Raw genomic sequence first — 19,117 nt, 5'->3', positions numbered from 1 at the left:
GATTTGATCGAAAATCAAAACACATTTATTTATGTGTGTACATGCCCGGTGATAAAAATTATAACTTGTCTGCAGTACAGTTTATTAGTGAAGGTAAGGAACCCAAGTTCGAACAGCATTTTGGGTGATGTAGTTCAACTCTACATTTCTATAGGCCTACAGTACTTTACAGTATAGAGCCCTCAAACTCAACTCTGGACCTCGAAGCCAGTTTCACTGCATTTTTTCATCATTCCCCTCTAATCAGGGACTGATATAGACCTGGGACACCAGGTGTGTGCAACTAATTATCAGGTAGAAGAGGAAAAAAAGCAGGCTCCAGACCTCGTAGGGTAAGAGTTGAGTACCCCTGGTCTAGAGTCTATGTATGGTACATTACTGTCAAGGATCCAATCAACTGTTCTTTGATAACACAGAAACACATGGAAGCAGTGTGCCAATTATTTTATAAATAGATGTTAAAAAGTCATTGGTCCATCAACTTATAGAAAAAAAACTAAACAGTCCGTTGCAAATGAATCCCTGGGGATTTCTTACTGTACTTTCTTATTTCTGTGCAGTACATCAGTAAGTTAGTATTACATTGTCTAAAAAACGCCATGCCTCCAGATACTTCTTGAAAGGATAACGCAGCACAGCAGCGTAACAAGCAGAGTTCCAGCACACACAGGCTCCACCAGAGACCCATCACCAAGCGGTATCTCCAAACTCACAGGATCCTGCTCCTAAAAGGAAAGAAACATTGGGGTAAGGGGATTCAAGTCTTTTTCATATTCACCATTTGTTGTTACATTTTGAAACATTGTTTTAGAAAATAAATAAAGGAGTTACTAAGTATGATAGTAATTATACATTCAACACTATGTTAATCTAAATGTGGACTCCAAACCTTATCACATTTACTGTAACTACACACACAAAGGTATGTGGACAGCCCTTCAAATGAGTGGATTCGGCTATTTCAGTCACACCCGTTGCTGACAGGTGTATAAAATCGAGCACACAGCCATACAATCTCCATAGAAAAACATTTGTCAGTAGAGTGGCCTTACTGAAGAGCTCACTAACTTTCAATGTGGCACCGTCATAGGATGCAAACTTTCCAACAAGTCAGTTCGTAAAATGCATGCCCTGCTAGAGCTTCCCCGGTCAACTGTAAGTGCTGTTATTGTGAAGTGGAAACGTCTAGAAGCAACAACGGCTCAGCCGCGAAGTGGTAGGCCACACAAGCTCACAGAACAGGACCGCCGAGTGATGAAGCACTTGGTGCGTAAAAATTGTCTGTCCTTGTTTGCAACACTCACTACCGAGTAACAAACTGCCTCTGGAAGCAACGTCAGCACAAGAACTGTTCGTCGGGAGCTTCATGAAATGGGTTTCCATGGCCAAGCAGCCACACACAAGCCTAAGATCACCATGTGCAATGCCAAGTGTTGGCTGGATTGGTGTAATGCTTGCCGCCATTGGACTCTGGAGCAATGGAAACGCGTTCTCTGGAGTGATGAATCACGCTTCGCCATCTGGCTGTCCGGACAAACTAATCTGGGTTTGGCGGATGCCAGGAGAATGCTACCTACCCGAATGCATCATGCCAACTGTAAAGTTTGGTGGAGGAGGAATAATGGTCTGGGGTGGTGTTTCATGGTTCGGGCTAGGCCCCTTAGTTCCAGTGAAGGGAAATCCTACCGCTACAGCATACAATTACATTCTAGACGATTCTGTGCTTGCAACTTTGTGGCAACAGTTTGGGGAAGGCCCTTTGCTGTTTCAGCATGACAATGCCCCCGTGCACAAAGCGAGGGCCATACAGATCGGTGTGGTAGAACTTGACTGGCCTGCACAGAGCCCTGACCTCAACGAACACCTTTGGGATGAATTGGAACGCTGACTGCGAGCCAGGCCTAATCGCCCAACATCAGTGCCCGTCCTCACTAATGCTTGTGGCTGAACGGAAGCAAGTCCCCGCAGCAATGTTCCAACATCTAGTGGAAAGCCTTCCCAGAAGAGTGGAGGCTGTTATAGCAGCAAAGGGGGGACCAACTCCATATTAACGCCCATGATTTTGGAATGAGATGTTCGACGAGCAGTTGTCCATATACTTCTGGTCATGTAGTGTATGTGACTGTCATTGGCTGATTGATTTACCTGTAGATGTTGGATCTCAAGCCATTGGCACATGCTTAAGTTGTGGACAGTGCAGGGTGCATCCACAATTTTGTAAGGAGGGAAGGAAATGAGCTGTGTACCTTAAAACAAAAAAAACTAGTTATAATGGTAAAAACAAGCATATTTGCCATAAAATAAGTTGGTCCACTTCCAATTACCAAAGGTTAATGTTATTTACAGACACAGCAGAATCTCTGAAGGAAATTGGAAGTATGGTCATGCGTAAAGGGTATAAACACAATAACTCACATGTATCAGTCCTGAGTATTAGCTTTGGAAGTTCAATTAAGACAAGTTCAAATCTCTTTCCTGCAAGAGAGGGCTTGTGATAACGGCCATGGATAGGGAGTGTTGCTTTGAGACTTCCTTGGTCCACAGCAGGATACACAAGAACAATTAATTCATCAGATATGTGTGCTGGAGCCTCCAAGTCAACCTCTGAACCCAAAAGCACCTAACAGAAAAATATGTTCAAATTTGTTACTTAGCATACCATGTATACGTTTTGACCTAACATGGCTTTCAGAATTTGCAGATGGAGTTGGGTATATTGTGCAAAATAATATTTTATCCTGTGCTTTTCATTACTGTGGTTGTATAACGCTACGGCCATTGTAATTTTTTTACCTGTAAACCAGTGTCCTCTTTCAGAGACGCAAGTTGGTATTGATCAATGTAGATCCCACTGGGTAGTCTGTGAACCAGCAGAGCCTCGAGGCCATCTGGAAAACCAGGACCGAAGTGAACTGTGGTGACCAGCTCTCTAAAACACAGAGGGGCCATACTTGCAACCTTAGAAACAGTTAAAATGTCAACAGTTTCTCTGTCTCAAAATGTGCGTCATTCAATTAAAATTGTCGATTTACTTGCATGTGATAGGACCAGCAACATTGTAACTGGTCCTATCAGATAACCTGGCATACGTTAGCCCTATGCTAACCTCACCAGATACAGTGGGGAAAAAAAGTATTTAGTCAGCCACCAATTGTGCAAGTTCTCCCACTTAAAAAGATGAGAGAGGCCTGTAATTTTCATCATAGGTACACGTCAACTATGACAGACAAAATTAGGAAAAGAAATCCAGAAAATCACATTGTAGGATTTTTTATGAATTTATTTGCAAATTATGGTGGAAAATAAGTATTTGGTCAATAACAAAAGTTTCTCAATACTTTGTTATATACCCTTTGTTGGCAATGACACAGGTCAAACGTTTTCTGTAAGTCTTCACAAGGTTTTCACACACTGTTGCTGGTATTTTGGCCCATTCCTCCATGCAGATCTCCTCTAGAGCAGTGATGTTTTGGGGCTGTCGCTGGGCAACACAGACTTTCAACTCCCTCCAAAGATTTTCTATGGGGTTGAGATCTGGAGACTCCAGGACCTTGAAATGCTTCTTACGAAGCCACTCCTTCATTGCCCGGGCGGTGTGTTTGGGATCATTGTCATGCTGAAAGACCCAGCCACGTTTCATCTTCAATGCCCTTGCTGATGGAAGGAGGTTTTCACTCAAAATCTCACGATACATGGCCCCATTCATTCTTTCCTTAACACGGATCAGTCGTCCTGGTCCCTTTGCAGAAAAACAGCCCCAAAGTATGATGTTTTCACTCCCATGCTTCACAGTAGGTATGGTGTTCTTTGCATGCAACTCAGCATTCTTTGTCCTCCAAACACGACGAGTTGAGTTTTTACCAAAAAGTTATATTTTGGTTTCATCTGACCATATGACATTCTCCCAATCCTCTTCTGGATGCACTCTAGCAAACTTCAGACGGGCCTGGACATGTACTGGCTTAAGCAGGGGGACACGTCTAGCACTGCAGGATTTGAGTCCCTGGCGGCGTAGTGTGTTACTGATGGTAGGCTTTGTTACTTTGGTCCCAGCTCTCTGCAGGTCATTCACTAGGTCCCCCCGTGTGGTTCTGGGATTTTTGCTCACCGTTCTTGTGATCATTTTGACCCCACGGGGTGAGATCTTGCGTGGAGCCCCAGATCGAGGGAGATTATCAGTGGTCTTGTATGTCTTCCATTTCCTAATAATTGCTCCCACAGTTGATTTCTTCAAACCAAGCTGCTTACCTATTGCAGATTCAGTCTTCCCAGCCTGGTGCAGGTCTACAATTTTGTTTCTGGTGTCCTTTGACAGCTCTTTGGTCTTGGCTATAGTGGAGTTTGGAGTGTGACTGTTTGAGGTTGTGGACAGGTGTCTTTTATACTGATAACAAGTTCAAACAGGTGCCATTAATACAGGTAACGAGTGGAGGACAGAGGAGCCTCTTAAAGAAGAAGTTACAGGTCTGTGAGAGCCAGAAATCTTGCTTGTTTGTAGGTGACCAAATACTTATTTTCCACCATAATTTGCAAATAAATTCATTAAAAATCCTACAATGTGATTTTCTGGATTTTCTTTTCTCAATTTGTCTGTCATAGTTGACGTGTACCTATGATGAAAATTACAGGCCTCTCTCATCTTTTTAAGTGGGAGAACTTGCACAATTGGTGGCTGACTAAATACTTTTTTTCCCCACTGTAACTGATTATTCTGCGTCAGCCTATCAAAGATAGACTTTATATCCACCAACGGCATTTCTTAAAATAGGTTAACCCTGGCCACCAGAGAGAGATTTTAAACCTACAAATTCTGGTTTACTTTTGTTCCATTGGTCTGTGACAAAATGTTGGTGACAATATTGCATTGATGCATCCTTGAATAGGCTACTAGCACTAACAGACAAAATTTTCGCATTCATGACAAAATCCCAGGCTTTTGCCTATCTGTTTCACACACGTTCGTGTGCTTTCACAGCAATACAGATTCCGGAGGAATCTGAAAACCAGCCGCGAGCTGCCCAGTGATGAGAGCCTTGCAGACGGGCTAAATGCCTTTTATGCTCGCGTCGAGGCAAGCAACACTGAAGCATGCATGAGAGCACCAGCTGTTCCGTATGACTGTAATCACGCTCTCCGTAGCAGATGTGAGTAAGACCTTTAAACAGTCAACATTCAAAAGGCTGCGGGGCCAGACGGATTACCAGGACGTGTACACAGAGCATGCGCATACCAACTTGCAAGTGTCTTCATTGACATTTTCAACCTCTCCCTGACTGAGTCTGTAATACCTACATGTTTCAAGCAGACCACCATAGTCCCTGTGTGCAAGAACACCAAGGTAACCTGCCTAAATGACTGTAGCCATGAAGTGCTTTGAAAGGCTGGTCATGGCTCACCTCAACGCCATCATCCCGGAAACCCTAGACACACTCCAATTCGAATGCCACCCCAACAGATCCACAGATGACGCAATCGCAATTGCACACTGCCCTTTCCCACCTGGACAAAAGGAACACCAATGTGAGAATGCTGTTCATTGACTACAGCTCAGCGTTCAACACCATAGTGCCCACAAAGCTCATCACTAAGCTAAGGACCCTGGGACTAAACACCTCCCTCTGCAACTGGAGCCTAGATTTACACACACCCTTTTACATCGACAGGGCTGTAGTGGAGAGGGTCGAGAGCGTCAAGTTATTTGGCGTCCACGTCACCAACAAATCTATCATGGTCCAAACACACCAAGACAGTCGTGAAGAGGGCACGACAACGCCCATTCCCCCCTCAGGAGACTGAAAAGATTTGGGATGGGTCCCCAGATCCTCAAAAAGTTATACAGCTGCACCAGAGAGCATCCTGACCGGTTGCATTGCCGCCTGGTATGGCAACTGCTCAGCATCCGACCGTAAGGCGCTACAGAGGATAGTGCGTACGGCCCAGTACATCACTGGGGCCATGCTTCCTGCCATCCAGGACCTCTATACTAGGCGGTGTCAGAGGAAGGCCCAAAGAAATTCAAAGACTCCAGCCACCCAAATCATACTGTTCTCTCTGCTACCGCATGGCAAGCGGTACTGGAGCCCCAAGTCTAGGTCCAAGAGGCTCCTTAACGGCTTCTACCCACAAGCCATAAGACTGCTGAACAATTAATCAAATGGCTACCTGGACTATTTGCATTGACCCCCCCCTTATTTTTTTACACTGCTGCTACTCGCTGTTTAATCTATGCATAGTCACTTTACCCCTACCTACATGTACATATTACCTCAACTAACCTGTCCCCCCACACATTGACTTGGTACCGGTACCCCCTGTATATAGCCTCGTTATTGTGTTACTTGTTTTACTTTAGTTTATTTAGTAAATATTTTCTAAACTCTTATCTTAAAACTGCATTGTTGGTTAAGGGCTTGTAAGTAAGCATTTCACGGTAAGGTCTACACCTGTTGTATTCGGCACATGTGACAAATAAAATGTGATTATACAACATAAAAAAAGGTTGAAGACGCTCATGGTCTTGTCAAATAGCTGTAATTTACCCTGCTATCATTAAAGCCTTATTCACACTGCAGATCTTAATGCTCAAATTCGTTTTGGATTACTGACTGTCCAAACAGCAAGTTGCAAGTGTCCAAATCAGATGTGTTCAGACAGCAGTCATTTGCAGACATGGCTACGCTAGTTGTCATAGTAACGAAGGGTGTGTGCACAGTGGTGTAGGCTGATTGGTGGTGCTTCCTATCACTCAGATGTTATGTAGCAACTAGCAAGCTAAGGTGACAATGCCTGCCATGGACATTTCCCAGTTGCTTTGAATGTTCATAAAATCAGTGTATGAACACTTTTAAAGCCTCAAAGGATAAGATCCAACTTTAAAAACATGTCCTTTTTGGCTAGCCACAGCAGTCAACTAGCTAGCTGTTAAGCTTTCTAGCGCATCCACAAGTTTGTTTGTAAACAATTAACAAGCTAGTTAGCTACCATATGTTCTTGTCAAAATAAGAGTATGCCAAATAAGTCTAAAAACCACTTGAGGGCAAATAAATCAGATTTTCGCTGGTTCTAATCCCCGAGCCGACTAGGTGAAAAATCTGTTGATGTGCCCTTAAGCAAGGCACTTAACCCTAATTGCTCCTGTAAGTCGCTCTGGATAAGAGCGTCTGCTAAATGACTCAAATGTAAATGTTAATGACTTGGAGAAGATCTGCAAAGAGGAGTGGGACAAAATCCCTCCTGAGATGTGTGCAAACCTGGAGGCCAACTACAAGAAACGTCTGACCTCTGTGATCGCCAACAAGGGTTTTGCCACCAAGTACTAAGTCATGTTTTGCAGAGGGTCAAATACTCATTTCCCTCATTAAAATGCAAATCAATTTATAACATTTTTGACATGTGTTTTTCTGGATTTTTTTGTTGTTATTCTGTCTCTCACTGTTCAAATAAACCTACCATTAAAAGTATAGACTGATCATTTCTTTGTCAGTGGGAAAACGTACAAAATCAGCAGAGGATCAAATACTTTCTTCCCCTCACTGTAGATTAGGCCCTAATTCATTTTATTTCAATTGACTGATTTCCTTATATGAACTGTAACTCAGTAAAATCTTTGAAATTGTTGTGTTTATATTTTTGTTCAGTGTAGTTGCACAGGACAGACAGAGAGAGTGAAAAAATATCCAAAAGGAATTAACCATTTGAAAAATGGAAATCACTTGAGCAACGAGGCAAGCAATGACACACTGTGTGCTCTCGTTCTCCGTGGCCGACGTGAGTAAGTCATTTAAGCGTGTTAACTATTGCAAGGCTGCTGGCCCAGACGACATCCCAAGCCGCGTCCTCAGAGCACGTGCAGACTGGCTGGAGTGTTTACGGACATTAAATCTCTCCATATGCCAGTCTGTTATCCCCACTTCAAGATGTCCATCATTGTTCCTGTACCCAAGAAAGCGAAGACATCTGAACTAAATGACTATCGCCCTGTAGCACTCACATCTGTCAACTATGAAGTGCTTTGAGATTTCATACTGAAAAATAAAAAAAATAAAAAAATTTCAAAGATTGTACTGAGTTAGTTCATTTGAAATCAAATGAATTAGGCCCTAATCTATGGATTTCACATGACTGGAATGGGTGCAGCCACTGGGGAGCCAGTTCTTTAAAATAACTAAAACAATTTCTGCAATACTGCAATCTGTAGGATGATAATGTTCTTATGGAAAAGTGTCAGTTCAAGTCAATCTACGTTAACATTTGTAATTGGCTGATGCACAACTTGATCCAGGAAAGAATCACTGTCATCTGTTGAGGTCAGCCAAAGATTATGGATATACTGACAAGACACGTCTTTCCGCCCTAGCAATGGGAGTCGTTGTCCACAAAGCGGTACGGCGGGCTGTATATCTACCACCTATCCTTTCTTTGGATTGGTGGATACATCTCATCATTGTAACCCTTTTTTGAATATTCGATGACGGTTGTTGACGTCAACCGCCTGTATTCGATGGAGAGGGATGCTATGCTACTAGCCTCATGCCATGAATATAAATAGCCATCTCGAGACAACGCCGATATAAAGTGTCCTACTTATCAGTACACTCATAACAACTTAAGCATTACAAAACGTATATTCGATCAAATAAATCTTACGTAGCAAATAAGCCATTCATTTTTTTTTGGTGACCAAAATCGACACTCATTGACCTCCATACAAAAACTCCTTGCTTGGTGGGCGAAACGCAGAAATAATACAGGACTAGTAAAGGCCCAATGCACTACCTCTGTGAAGAAAGAATAACATATTTTTTAATTAATATAATTGTTTTATTCCGACTTTTCAGGGGGAGCTGCAGCACCCTCAGCACCCCTATTTCCCGCGGCTTTGGTTAGCATAGAGGTCTAACGTGTGCCAGGTTATCCAATCGGACCAGCTACAATGTCGACAATTTGAATTGGCTGATGCGCATTGAGACGGAGAAACTGTTTAAATTTAAACTCTTTCTAATGTTCGCAAGTATGGCCCCAGAGTAACCAAAGATTAGGATTAGGCGTCATAAAAAAAAAAAAATTCAGGTTGTCAACATCTTTCAATTGCATTTATTAGCTATGCCCCCTTCCTCTTGATAACCTTGCAGAGGTCTATTCCCCGGACGATCATCTTACAGTTAGTTACCTGTGAAAACCACTTTTGCTGACATCCATCGTTACTGATACAGTCTCCAGCCATGTACTGGACAAACCACAGCTGTTCTCTTCTGCAAAAAAAAAAAGGTCACAGAGGCTTTGTACATCACATGAAAAACTAGCTGCCATCTAAAAGCATAGGGTCAGTGACTGTGGACATTGTTGGTTGACAATGACAACCCAGTGTGGGTCTGCTGTTTGCACATAACTTCCTACATTGAAGATAAATAATCGATTCATGCCCATCACTTAGCTACTGTGCATAGCTACCTGCGGAAAGTCAAAAGACCGTGGTTTAACGAATGGCATGACACATTTGACATGTAACGTTAGCTAACTAGCTGGGAAACACTCCACGCCACTTCAATACCTCATTTACTTTTTTTGTAGCAGGTTAGGATTATTAACGTACCAGTTTAGGAGACTGAGGTTAAGAAAGGGGTTAGGGAAAATTCTATCCTAAATTACCTGCTACGAAAATCACTTGTATCTTAGTGGCGCGCGCTAGCTATTTAACGTAACGTTAGCAATCACCCTTCACTCCCCCAGCCACAATAAACATTGCCGGATTTATTCAAAATGACTTTCTTTGATGTGTTATCATTTACCTGCTTGCGTTGATCCAAAAATAACCAAGTAAACAGTACATGTGCTGAAAAATACAAACATGAGTAAATTGCTTTCCAAAAACGCTGGGCAACGCCAGAAATTTCAGCCAGCTACGTCATGTGTTTACGGATAAACTTAAATGAAGGACCCATTCCATTCCATATGCGGTTCATTATAAAGCCAGACAACAATACATTATTTTAATATTCAAATGAATTACGATAACTATATAGAACATTTTTAAACGGTGAAGACATTTTATTTACCTACTGTGAACAAAAGTAGAAGCTATGTTTATTACCACATAACTAACTGGGTATACACGCCAAAGCGCACAGGCAATTAGAGACTGTACCCCAGGATTTGGACGAGGAGATTTGTGAGAAACTAGCGTCGATTCTTTTGAATTTTTAGCGTGCATGGCTTGCTGTATTTTGTTTATTTTCAAAACTCAAGATTGTATGCATGTCAAACATGTTTGCTAGCTAATTACCTAGCGAGCTACTTTGAGAATCTCTACATAAAACGTTCGTATAAATTGAATAAAATAATCTTCAACAATGCCTTTTGTGGCTAAACGATGCGGGGTGCAATTCAGCCCACCTTCAATCGTTTTAATTTATGAAAGTAACGTTAAGGATACAAACAAGATGCGTAAAAGAATCATACCTGTGAGGAACTTCTCGAAATGTTCAGGTAGGAAAACTCGACAGGACATTGCTTATCACAGGAAAGATGGGCATCCCCTAGTCCAGCATCTCCCAAACTCGGACCTGGGGACCCCAAGGGGTGTTTGGTTTTTACCCTAGCACTACACAGCTGATTCAAATAATCAAAGCTTGATGATTAGTTTATTAATTGAATCAGCTGTGTAGTGCTAGGGCAATAACCAGGACCGAGTTTGGGGAACGCTGCCCTGGTCTCTCTTGTTATGGAGTATTCAGATGGCATAGTGATCTCTGAAGTTATTTTAGTGTCAGATCAATACACATGGCAACACATTGCTATACTTAACTTGTCCAATGCAACTGATAAATTCTACATGGCCAACCCACAAGGCAGATAGATCATAGGATATGCTTTCCAAACTAGTATTTGAGAGCTGCACGGTGTGCAGTTTTTTTTACAAGCCCAGCACTAAAAACATGGGAAGAGGGAACGCCTGCACTCTTCTTGAGAATTTATGGTTGGTGACCACCACTACGGTTTTACCCATATACTTAAAACATGAGGTAATCTAGTTATATTTCACCCACTATCCACCTTTCATCCACAGACTGCTGCATGGCTGCGGAGAGAATGAAGCACCATATTCGGCACAGGGCATACCTGGAGAGTGTTTCATTGGGGCAACTGGAGAGGCTTCATATAGTGTTGCGGGATCACATGCAGGGCCACAGCCTGGAGCACACTCTAGCCTCCCTCCGCCTGGACCCTGAGGAGGACCTAAACAAGCTGGATGATGAGGAGCTTGCGCGCAAGAAGGCCCAAATGGACAAACTCTTTGAACGCAACCGAAGGCGGAAAGATGACCCTGACTTTGTCTATGACCTGGAGGTGGAATTTAAAGGGGAGGTTGCTCGGGAACCCTGCAGCTGGGATGAAGAGGAGTCTGATGATGGGTTTTAAAAGAACACATAGATCAGACTTGGAGTGTTTCAGTTTGTCAGCAAAGCACCCTGCCTGACCTTCCGTGATTGAACAATACTCATTCCTTTGCATAGGGCAGTTGTTATTCTGGCCCTTTGCTCAATTAAGCCATCATCGACAACCATATCCAACTGGACATGGATTTTAAAAAACAAATAATATCCTTACAGATGCTATTGAATAGTTGTACATGTTTATTGATATGAAACTGACATTTACAAAATACAAATACTTTGGCTCCTTAACCCTCTGTTTCAACAGCATTATACTTGTACAAGATTGATATATTCACAGTTCAATAAAGACACGTTTATGCTAAACCCCTAAGAATCCCGAACAATTAATTAACTAAAGTAACAATCTTTGGAAAGGAATATTCTTGTGGTTGTCACATGTTGTTGTCAACATTGTAGCCTATATCAAGGACAATAGTATTTTGTGTAAGGTTAGAATAAAAAGTGGCACATGCAACAACTTTATCAAATATCATCTGAAATTCTAAACATTTTAAATTTTAGGTCAACAAAATATTCAAAAGCAATAGCAGTGGTCTTTTACAGTGGATAATTGCTCAATCATTAACGTTTCATTTTTTTTCAATCTCTTAAAATAACCAGGTTTCTATCCAACCATTTCATGCAGATGAATTACCTGATGCATAAAAACAAAAAAAACTCACGACAGGCCTTATGGAAACGGTACATTTGCCAATGTTGCCAAAACAAAATACGCAAGACAAGGTGATCTTTTTTTTGTCGGTGAAAAAGATTGCGACAATTGCGGTGGAAACGTTTTTATGCGCAAATATTGACATATAAAAACCATATCGCAGTACACTTGAAGTCATGCGATGATATGTTTCGTTGTACTACTAACATGACGTGAAAAAGCATGCAGAGTTTATCGACAGATAAGTTATGACGAACTTTATAACTTATTTCATAAACGTCATAATTTATGGTGGTTAAGTGGGCGGCAGGTAGCCTAGCGGTTAAGAGCGTTGGGCCAGTAACCAAAAAAAATCCCAGAGCCGAAAAATCTGTTGACGTGCCCTTGAGCAAGGCACTTAACCCGAATTGCTCCTGTAAGTCACTCTGGATAAGAGTGTCTGCTGAATGACTAAAATCTCAATCTAAAATCTAAGTGTATGGTGATGAACTTCATGCAAATTTCCACTAAAGGCTATAATTTGAATGATGCTGGTGACATGATGATCAGTGCTTGGCTGCTAATTATCAATTAAAAGTAATCTGGCTTTTATCCACATCTCATCATATAACCTACCCTGTCCGAACTGTCTATAGATCATGCGCCAAAACCAGATTGGGCAAGTTTGCTATATTATTGCAACAGTTTTTGTGACAAAACCATCGGTAGAGTTTAAAATGCAATGGAAACCCATTTTAAAATGTAGATTTTTTAATTCGTTACATGGGAACTTAACCGCAAAAGTGTTTTTTTATGTGAACTACATCATCACGCACAGCCTTTTATCCATAACCAGTTAGTTTGATGGAAACACCCCTCTGGAGGGGAAAATGCAGTTTTTATGCAGATTTTAGAATATTCGCCAATTGGATGGAAACCTAGCTACTGCTTGTCTTTCTTTCGTACTTTACAGCAGCTTGAATACGATATCTTTGGAACGCCATTCCCCACAATTATTATTTTTTAAATCTAGGCACTGTTAAATTGTTTAGCATTATAGTGGTGAACAGCTGATTTTCATACAAAGTGCTTTAATGCTTGCTGGTTATGTTGGCAAAGAGATACCAGTAGCTTCCTACATTCAAGAGTGGGCAAATGCTTTTGACAGTCGATATAAAAATATAGTACACCTTTTACCAGATAGCTTATTAGTCCAAGACTGGACAGAGTGAACGTTTTTCTTTGCTTGGTTTAACATTTTTAGGCAGGATTCAAGATTGCAGTATACATCATTTCTGCATGTGTGTGCTTGAACCGAGAGGTAGCTAGGTAACTAAAATGCTGACACAAATGAGATCCTAACACTGGCCCTATTTGAGTGAGGACAGAATAAAAAAATAAAACTTAACCATGGAGAAAATTACAACAGCAGTTGAATTTGTTTGTCAAATACTAAAACTTTTACATATTTCAAGTACTTTGAATAAAAGCTTTGTATTTAGACCATCATATTTATGCACAGCCATAAAAGAAAGAGAAATATTTGTAAATATATTACACTATTTTACTACATAGACAAAGAACACATTTAGAGAAAAATACTTTTAAGAAATATCATTTTTTCTTCTTATCCTGGGTGCATCTTGGACAAAACCTGAAAGAGATAAGACTAAATACAAGATGTACAAAAAGGTAATGCGTGTAATCACCAACATTCCCAAATTCATCCGCTTTAATTAACATATATAATATACTTTTATCAATCTTTGTAAAAGATTCACCTACCATTTTCCTTTTGGCTTTGTAGCAAGATCAACACAAGCAAAGTGAAACCACTCAATTGGGCACTGTTTGAAAAGTGAAAACATTGGTAAGAAGACATTCACATTACAGTAATCTTTCAATTAACTTCTTGGATCTATATAAAAATTCCACTAATTTCAAAGCATTCTTTGGAATAACAAGACAACCAATAAAAACTTACATCAGGGTTATCACATCCAATCATCTCTCCATACGACACTTGATGGCACAAGCAGTATGTTGGCTCATTTGGATCAACTGGCATGTCCAAAACATCTGACGGTTGCATTGGCAGGAGAGCGTCACTCAATTCTGGGCTACAGATATTAACGGGTTAAATGATATTGAGTTGGAGTGAAAACCAGGCAGACACACATAAATAGTACTTTGTTTGTACAACATTTTCTGTACCTGTTTTTAAGCTTTTTCTTCCTGGGAGAATCCTCATCTGATGATTTCCTGCCTCTCCCCTTGGGTCCACGCTTCTCCCTCAGTCCCCGACCTTCACCCTCTGAAGCAGATATTCACAGATGTGCACATGGAAGTTAGTTACCTGTCGTAAATGTGCTGTAGAAGTATTTCCCCCCGACAGTCTCCCTGCTTACTCTTTAACCCTCTTCCTTCTGGACTGTCATAGCTGCTCACTTCCAACTTCTCCTTCAGCTCATTCTCAAATCGAGCCAGGTCTGCATCCAGCCTGCGGATATGCTTGTCCACCTATGACATGCAAACAATTAGATAGATCAATAGATAATGCTAAACCAATAGTGACAGTATGACACACATTTGTACTCATATGACAGGTTTAGAGCACTATACAACCAATAGTGAAAGTATTGACGTCTTTATGTACTCATATGACAGTGTTGGAGCACTGACCATTTCATATGTCTGCATGGCAAGCTGCACTTTGTCATCGCTGAACTCTTTGCACTTGCTGTAAGCACACTGGATCTTCTGCAGGTGCTCAACCCTCTGTTCCGAAGCCAAGTTCCTTACACTTGAGATGTACTCCTCCGCCAGCTTGTCGATCTCTCCTTTTTTCTCTACACAATTGTAGGAACATTTAAATACTGGAAAAGGAAATATGCTGAACAATATAATAGTGATGGACATGAAACCATGTAGTAAATCTGGTGATCAAAACTAATAAAATGTGTAATATATTTATTGTGTGGTTTAACTGATGTCAATCTCATGTATTGTACCTTCAGTTCTATTGTCCAGGTCCCGCATCAGTGAAAAGTTCCTCTGTAGTTCACAGGGCAGATTCTCAATACCTGGAGGAATATGTCATGATATGTTAAACGCAGTCATATACACGATCTACAATATTTCATCAAACAAGATAGGATTTGATGGTAACACACAGCTGACAGCTCATGGTTCCTGTGCAATTTTCTACAATGAATACACTGCAGTCTGATGACCGTTACTAGATAACAGGTGGCCACATCCAAAATAGATAATGTTAGCAAGGTAGCTGGATCACGACTGCTGTTCTACCAAAATAACTTAAACCTAAACGTTTCCCCCCCCCTGGTAAACAAGGTTATCACTAGTACCCACAGCCACAAAATCGGCTACATCGTAAAAATTCATGAAAACAAATTAGCTTTTTGGTCTTCATTTAAGGTTAGGATTAGGCATAAGGTTAGCAGTGTGGTTAAGGTCACATTTAAAATCAGTAGAGAAATTGTAGAAATATGTGGGGTTTAGCAGTGATTATTATGACTGTGGTAACTAGTGACGACCGGAAAACAATATTATTTAGGCGGAAGTGAAACTGGAATTTGGGTATACGTTGTGCTTGTGACGCACTTTCAAATCAAACATCCCGCCCTGTGTACGCTTGACTCCGGGAAGAAAACGAGGTTGCGCCGCTGTCGTCCCCCGCTTGCTTGCTAAAGTTGTATTGAGGAAAGTGCTCTCTGCTCAGGAAAGTTGTCACAATCATTATTCGGAACGTAGCTATAGCAAACTAGCTAGTGCTATCAACGACATTTTATGATCCTGGCATGCCCCACTGAGATGAATGTACAGGTTGCTGTTTAGCTAACTAACTAGCTAGAACATCACCTGTTGCTGGTTTACTGCTACAAGCCAAGAGAAAGCAGAAAAATAGCCCCTCCTTAGTTCGCTAGCTAACGTTAGTGCACTAGATAAAATCATCAATTTATAGCATTTCATCTAACGTACAACTTCAATGACATAGTTACTAGAAAACTAACAAAAATTATAATAGTAAATTAACTAGCTAGTTAGTAATGCCGAAAACTTGTAATCTCGCTAACGACACAACATGTGTGGCTTGCTTGCTAGCTCGCCAAGCTATCGTTAGCTTTAGAAGTTCGAGACTGAAAAACAAACACGATTGGAAATGTATTTAGCCAATTTACACAACGGATCACATTAAGTTAGCTAGATACTCACTGTCAAGGTAATGTTCCAGGTATATTGCCGTCGCCATCTTTTCAATTGTATTTTACAGGACTAGCTAGTAAACGTTTAGCCGTTTTTTTTAAACTACAGCTAACTAGCCGAACGCTAGGGACATTAATTATTCATGACGTCCTCCATTTTCATTGGTTTAAAAGACACAGGTTTGAATATGTTATTCTGGTTGGATAGCTTTAAGGTGTGGCTCCTTCATATTTTAAAACGCTTCAAAAAGTAAAGAATATACACACATTATTATTGTAACATTACGAATAACTACTACTATGACTATTTGTTTTAGAAAAATGTACTTTTGCTTTTCACAAGCTAAGAAATAACGCCATTAGGTCGCATAGGCAGAGAGTTCCTGTACATTTTGTAAATATTTAATAACTTGTTAGCGTTTTTTTGTGAAATGTTTTAAACAACTTTTTGATCACATAAATATGGTGGTCTTCAATGTCAAAGTTACAAGACTTTCCCATGTCCGCAGTTACTTTGAAAACGATGTCACGGATGAAAATGTATTGGGCTACTTTTATGTTGCACCGCGGCCGCCATGGCATTTCTCTTAAAAATATATACAGTACCAGTCAAAAGTGTGGACACACCTACTCATTCAAGGGTTTTAATTTATTTTTACTATTTTCTACATTGTAGAATAATAGTGAAGACATCAAAACTATGAAATATCACATATGGAATCATGTAGTAACCAAAAAAGTGTTAAACAAATCAAAATATATTTTATATTTGAGATTCTTCAAATAGCCAACATTTGACTTTATGACAGCTTTGCACACTCTTGGCATTCTTTCAACCAGCTTCACCTGGAATGCTTTTCCAACAGTCTTGAAGGAGTTCCCACATATGCTGAGCTTGTTGGCTGCTTTTCCTTTACTCTGCCATCCAACTCATCCCAAACCATCTCAATTGGGTTGAGGTAGGGGGATTGTGGGGGCCAGGTCATCTGATGCAGCACTCCATCGCTCTCCTTCTTGGTAAAATAGCCCTTACATAGCCTGGAGGTGTGTTGGGTCATTGTCCTGTTGAAAAACAAATGATAGTCCCACTAAACCCAAACCAGATGGGATGGCGTATCGCTGCAGAATGCTGTGGTAGCCCTGCTGGTTAAATGTGCTTGAATTCTAAATAAATGACAGACAATGTCACCAGCAAAGCACCATAACATCACCTCCTCCATGCTTTACGGTGGGAACTACACATGCGGAGATCATCCGTTCACCCATACCGCGTCTCACAAAGAAACGGCAGTTGGAACCAAAAATCTCCAATTTGGACTCTAGACCAAAGGACACATTTCCACTGGTCTAATGTCCATTGCTCGTGTTTCTTGGCCCAAGCAAGTCTCTTCTTCTTATTGGTGTCCTTTAATAGTGGTTTCTTTGCAGCAATTCGACCATGAAGGCCTGATTCACACAGTCCCCTCTGAATAGTTGAAGTTGAGATGTATATAATATGTATAATACAATATGCCATTTAGCAGACGCTTTTATCCAAAGCGACCTACAGTCATGTGTGCATATATTTTTAAGTATGGGTGGTCCCGGGGATCGAACCCACTACCCTGGCGTTACAAGCGCCATGCTCTACCAATTGAGCTACAGAGGACCACATCTGTGACTTGAACTCTGTGAAGCATTTATTTGGGCTGCAATTTCGGAGGCTGGTAACTCTAATGAACTTATCCTCTGCAGCAGAGGTAACTCTGGGTCTTCCATTCCTGTGGTGGTCCTCATGAGAGCCAGTTTCATCATAGCGCTTGATGGTTTTTGTGACTGCACTTGAAGAAACTTTAAAAATTATTGAAATGTTCCGTATTGACTGACCTTCATGTCTTAAAGTAATGATGGACTGTCGTTTGATGGACTGTCGTTTCTCTTTGCTTATTTGAGCTGTTCTTGCCATAATATGGACTTGGTCTTTTACCAAATAGGGCTATCTTCTCCCCCCCCCCCTTTGTCACAACACAAAAAATGTACAGGAGCTCTCTGCCTATGCGACCTAAAAGCATTATTTCTGAGCTTGTGAAAAGCAAAAGTCAGTATGGCTTGAGTGGAGGGCGCATCAATTGTACAGTACAGCCAGGGCGCATCGATTGTACAGTACAAGCCAGGGGCTCTTCATCAGGAATCATCACTTTGTCTGACGTTCCCAGTTCTTCCATAGTAGCCGCTCCTTTGTAGTTAGCTGATCCCCCATGGCCGACAGCGTAGCACCCACCTGGGTGATTCTTCGGCTGAGGTAAAGCACCAGCCAGATAATCAACCACACAACAGCAGTGGTCAGGAACAGTCCCTCTGCCTCTCTGATACCGCAGTCTCCACCTTCCAACTGGCAGGTGAAACAAAAAAGCCTGAGGGGTCCCCATGTTGAGGATCAGCGTGGCAAATGTGTTGTTGCCTACCCTCACCACCTGGGAGCGGCCCGTCAGGAAATCCAGGATCCAGTTGCAGAGGGAGGTGTTTAGTCCCAGGGTCCTTAGCTTAGTGATGAACTTTGTGGGCAATATGGTGTTGACCGCTGAGCTGTAGTCAATGAACAACTCTCTTGGTAGATAGTGTGGTCTACAGCTTATCATGAGGTACTACCTCAGGTGAGCAATACCTCGAGACTACCTTAATATTAGACATCACGCACCAGCTGTTATTGACAAATAGACACACACCCCCACCCCTCGTCTTACCGGATGTAGCTGTTTTGCCATGCTGATGCACGGAAAACCCAGCCAACTGTATATTATCCATGTCGTCGTTCAGCCACAATT

General features: G+C 41.4%; 3 protein-coding genes across 3 annotated transcripts; 1 reads left to right on the top strand and 2 right to left on the bottom strand.

The window, feature by feature from the left end:
• Nucleotides 1-65: 65 nt before the first annotated feature.
• On the bottom strand, nt 66-9,920 carry pigx (phosphatidylinositol glycan anchor biosynthesis, class X). The gene is made up of 6 exons (XM_084163433.1): nt 9,789-9,920; nt 9,170-9,251; nt 2,794-2,929; nt 2,416-2,620; nt 2,146-2,246; nt 66-725 (listed from the first exon to the last, which is right to left on the bottom strand). The coding sequence occupies exons 1-6, from the start codon at nt 9,847-9,849 to the stop codon at nt 588-590; spliced, it is 723 nt and encodes a 240-aa protein (XP_084019559.1). The 5' UTR covers nt 9,850-9,920; the 3' UTR covers nt 66-587.
• A 227-nt stretch (nt 9,921-10,147) lies between these two features.
• Nucleotides 10,148-11,639, top strand: cep19 (centrosomal protein 19). The gene is made up of 2 exons (XM_084164029.1): nt 10,148-10,485; nt 11,066-11,639. Exons 1-2 carry the CDS (start codon nt 10,350-10,352, stop codon nt 11,416-11,418), a joined length of 489 nt encoding a protein of 162 aa, XP_084020155.1. The 5' UTR covers nt 10,148-10,349; the 3' UTR covers nt 11,419-11,639.
• ing5a (inhibitor of growth family, member 5a) lies at nt 11,616-16,430 on the bottom strand. The gene is made up of 8 exons (XM_084164028.1): nt 16,324-16,430; nt 15,099-15,170; nt 14,770-14,936; nt 14,496-14,607; nt 14,302-14,401; nt 14,072-14,207; nt 13,873-13,934; nt 11,616-13,741 (listed from the first exon to the last, which is right to left on the bottom strand). The coding sequence occupies exons 1-8, from the start codon at nt 16,358-16,360 to the stop codon at nt 13,702-13,704; spliced, it is 726 nt and encodes a 241-aa protein (XP_084020154.1). The 5' UTR covers nt 16,361-16,430; the 3' UTR covers nt 11,616-13,701.
• Between the last annotated feature and the right edge of the window lie 2,687 nt (nt 16,431-19,117).

Source organism: Coregonus lavaretus (assembly GCF_964263955.1).
Source record: "Coregonus lavaretus genome assembly, chromosome: 6".
In the NCBI taxonomy this organism is placed as follows: Eukaryota; Metazoa; Chordata; class Actinopteri; order Salmoniformes; family Salmonidae; genus Coregonus; species Coregonus lavaretus.
The sequence above is the reverse complement of the archived record's forward strand: the minus strand, read 5'-3'. Positions and strand labels throughout refer to the sequence as shown.

Coding starts and splice junctions, on each gene's coding strand:
- ing5a (XM_084164028.1), bottom strand. CDS start 16,360: ATGGCGACGGCAATATACCTGGAACATTACCTTGACA. Junction 15,171..16,323: donor CCTGGAACATTACCTTGACA/GTGAGTATCTAG, acceptor ATATTCCTCCAG/GTATTGAGAATCTGCCCTGT. Junction 14,937..15,098: donor CCTGGACAATAGAACTGAAG/GTACAATACATG, acceptor ACAATTGTGTAG/AGAAAAAAGGAGAGATCGAC.
- cep19 (XM_084164029.1), top strand. CDS start 10,350: ATGCCTTTTGTGGCTAAACGATGCGGGGTGCAATTCAGCCCACCTTCA. Junction 10,486..11,065: donor GAACTTCTCGAAATGTTCAG/GTAGGAAAACTC, acceptor TTTCATCCACAG/ACTGCTGCATGGCTGCGGAG.
- pigx (XM_084163433.1), bottom strand. CDS start 9,849: ATGTTTGTATTTTTCAGCACATGTACTGTTTACTTGGTTATTTTTGGA. Junction 2,930..9,169: donor AGCAAAAGTGGTTTTCACAG/GTAACTAACTGT, acceptor TCTGTGTTTTAG/AGAGCTGGTCACCACAGTTC. Junction 726..2,145: donor TTGAGATCCAACATCTACAG/GTAAATCAATCA, acceptor CTTTCCTTTTAG/GAGCAGGATCCTGTGAGTTT.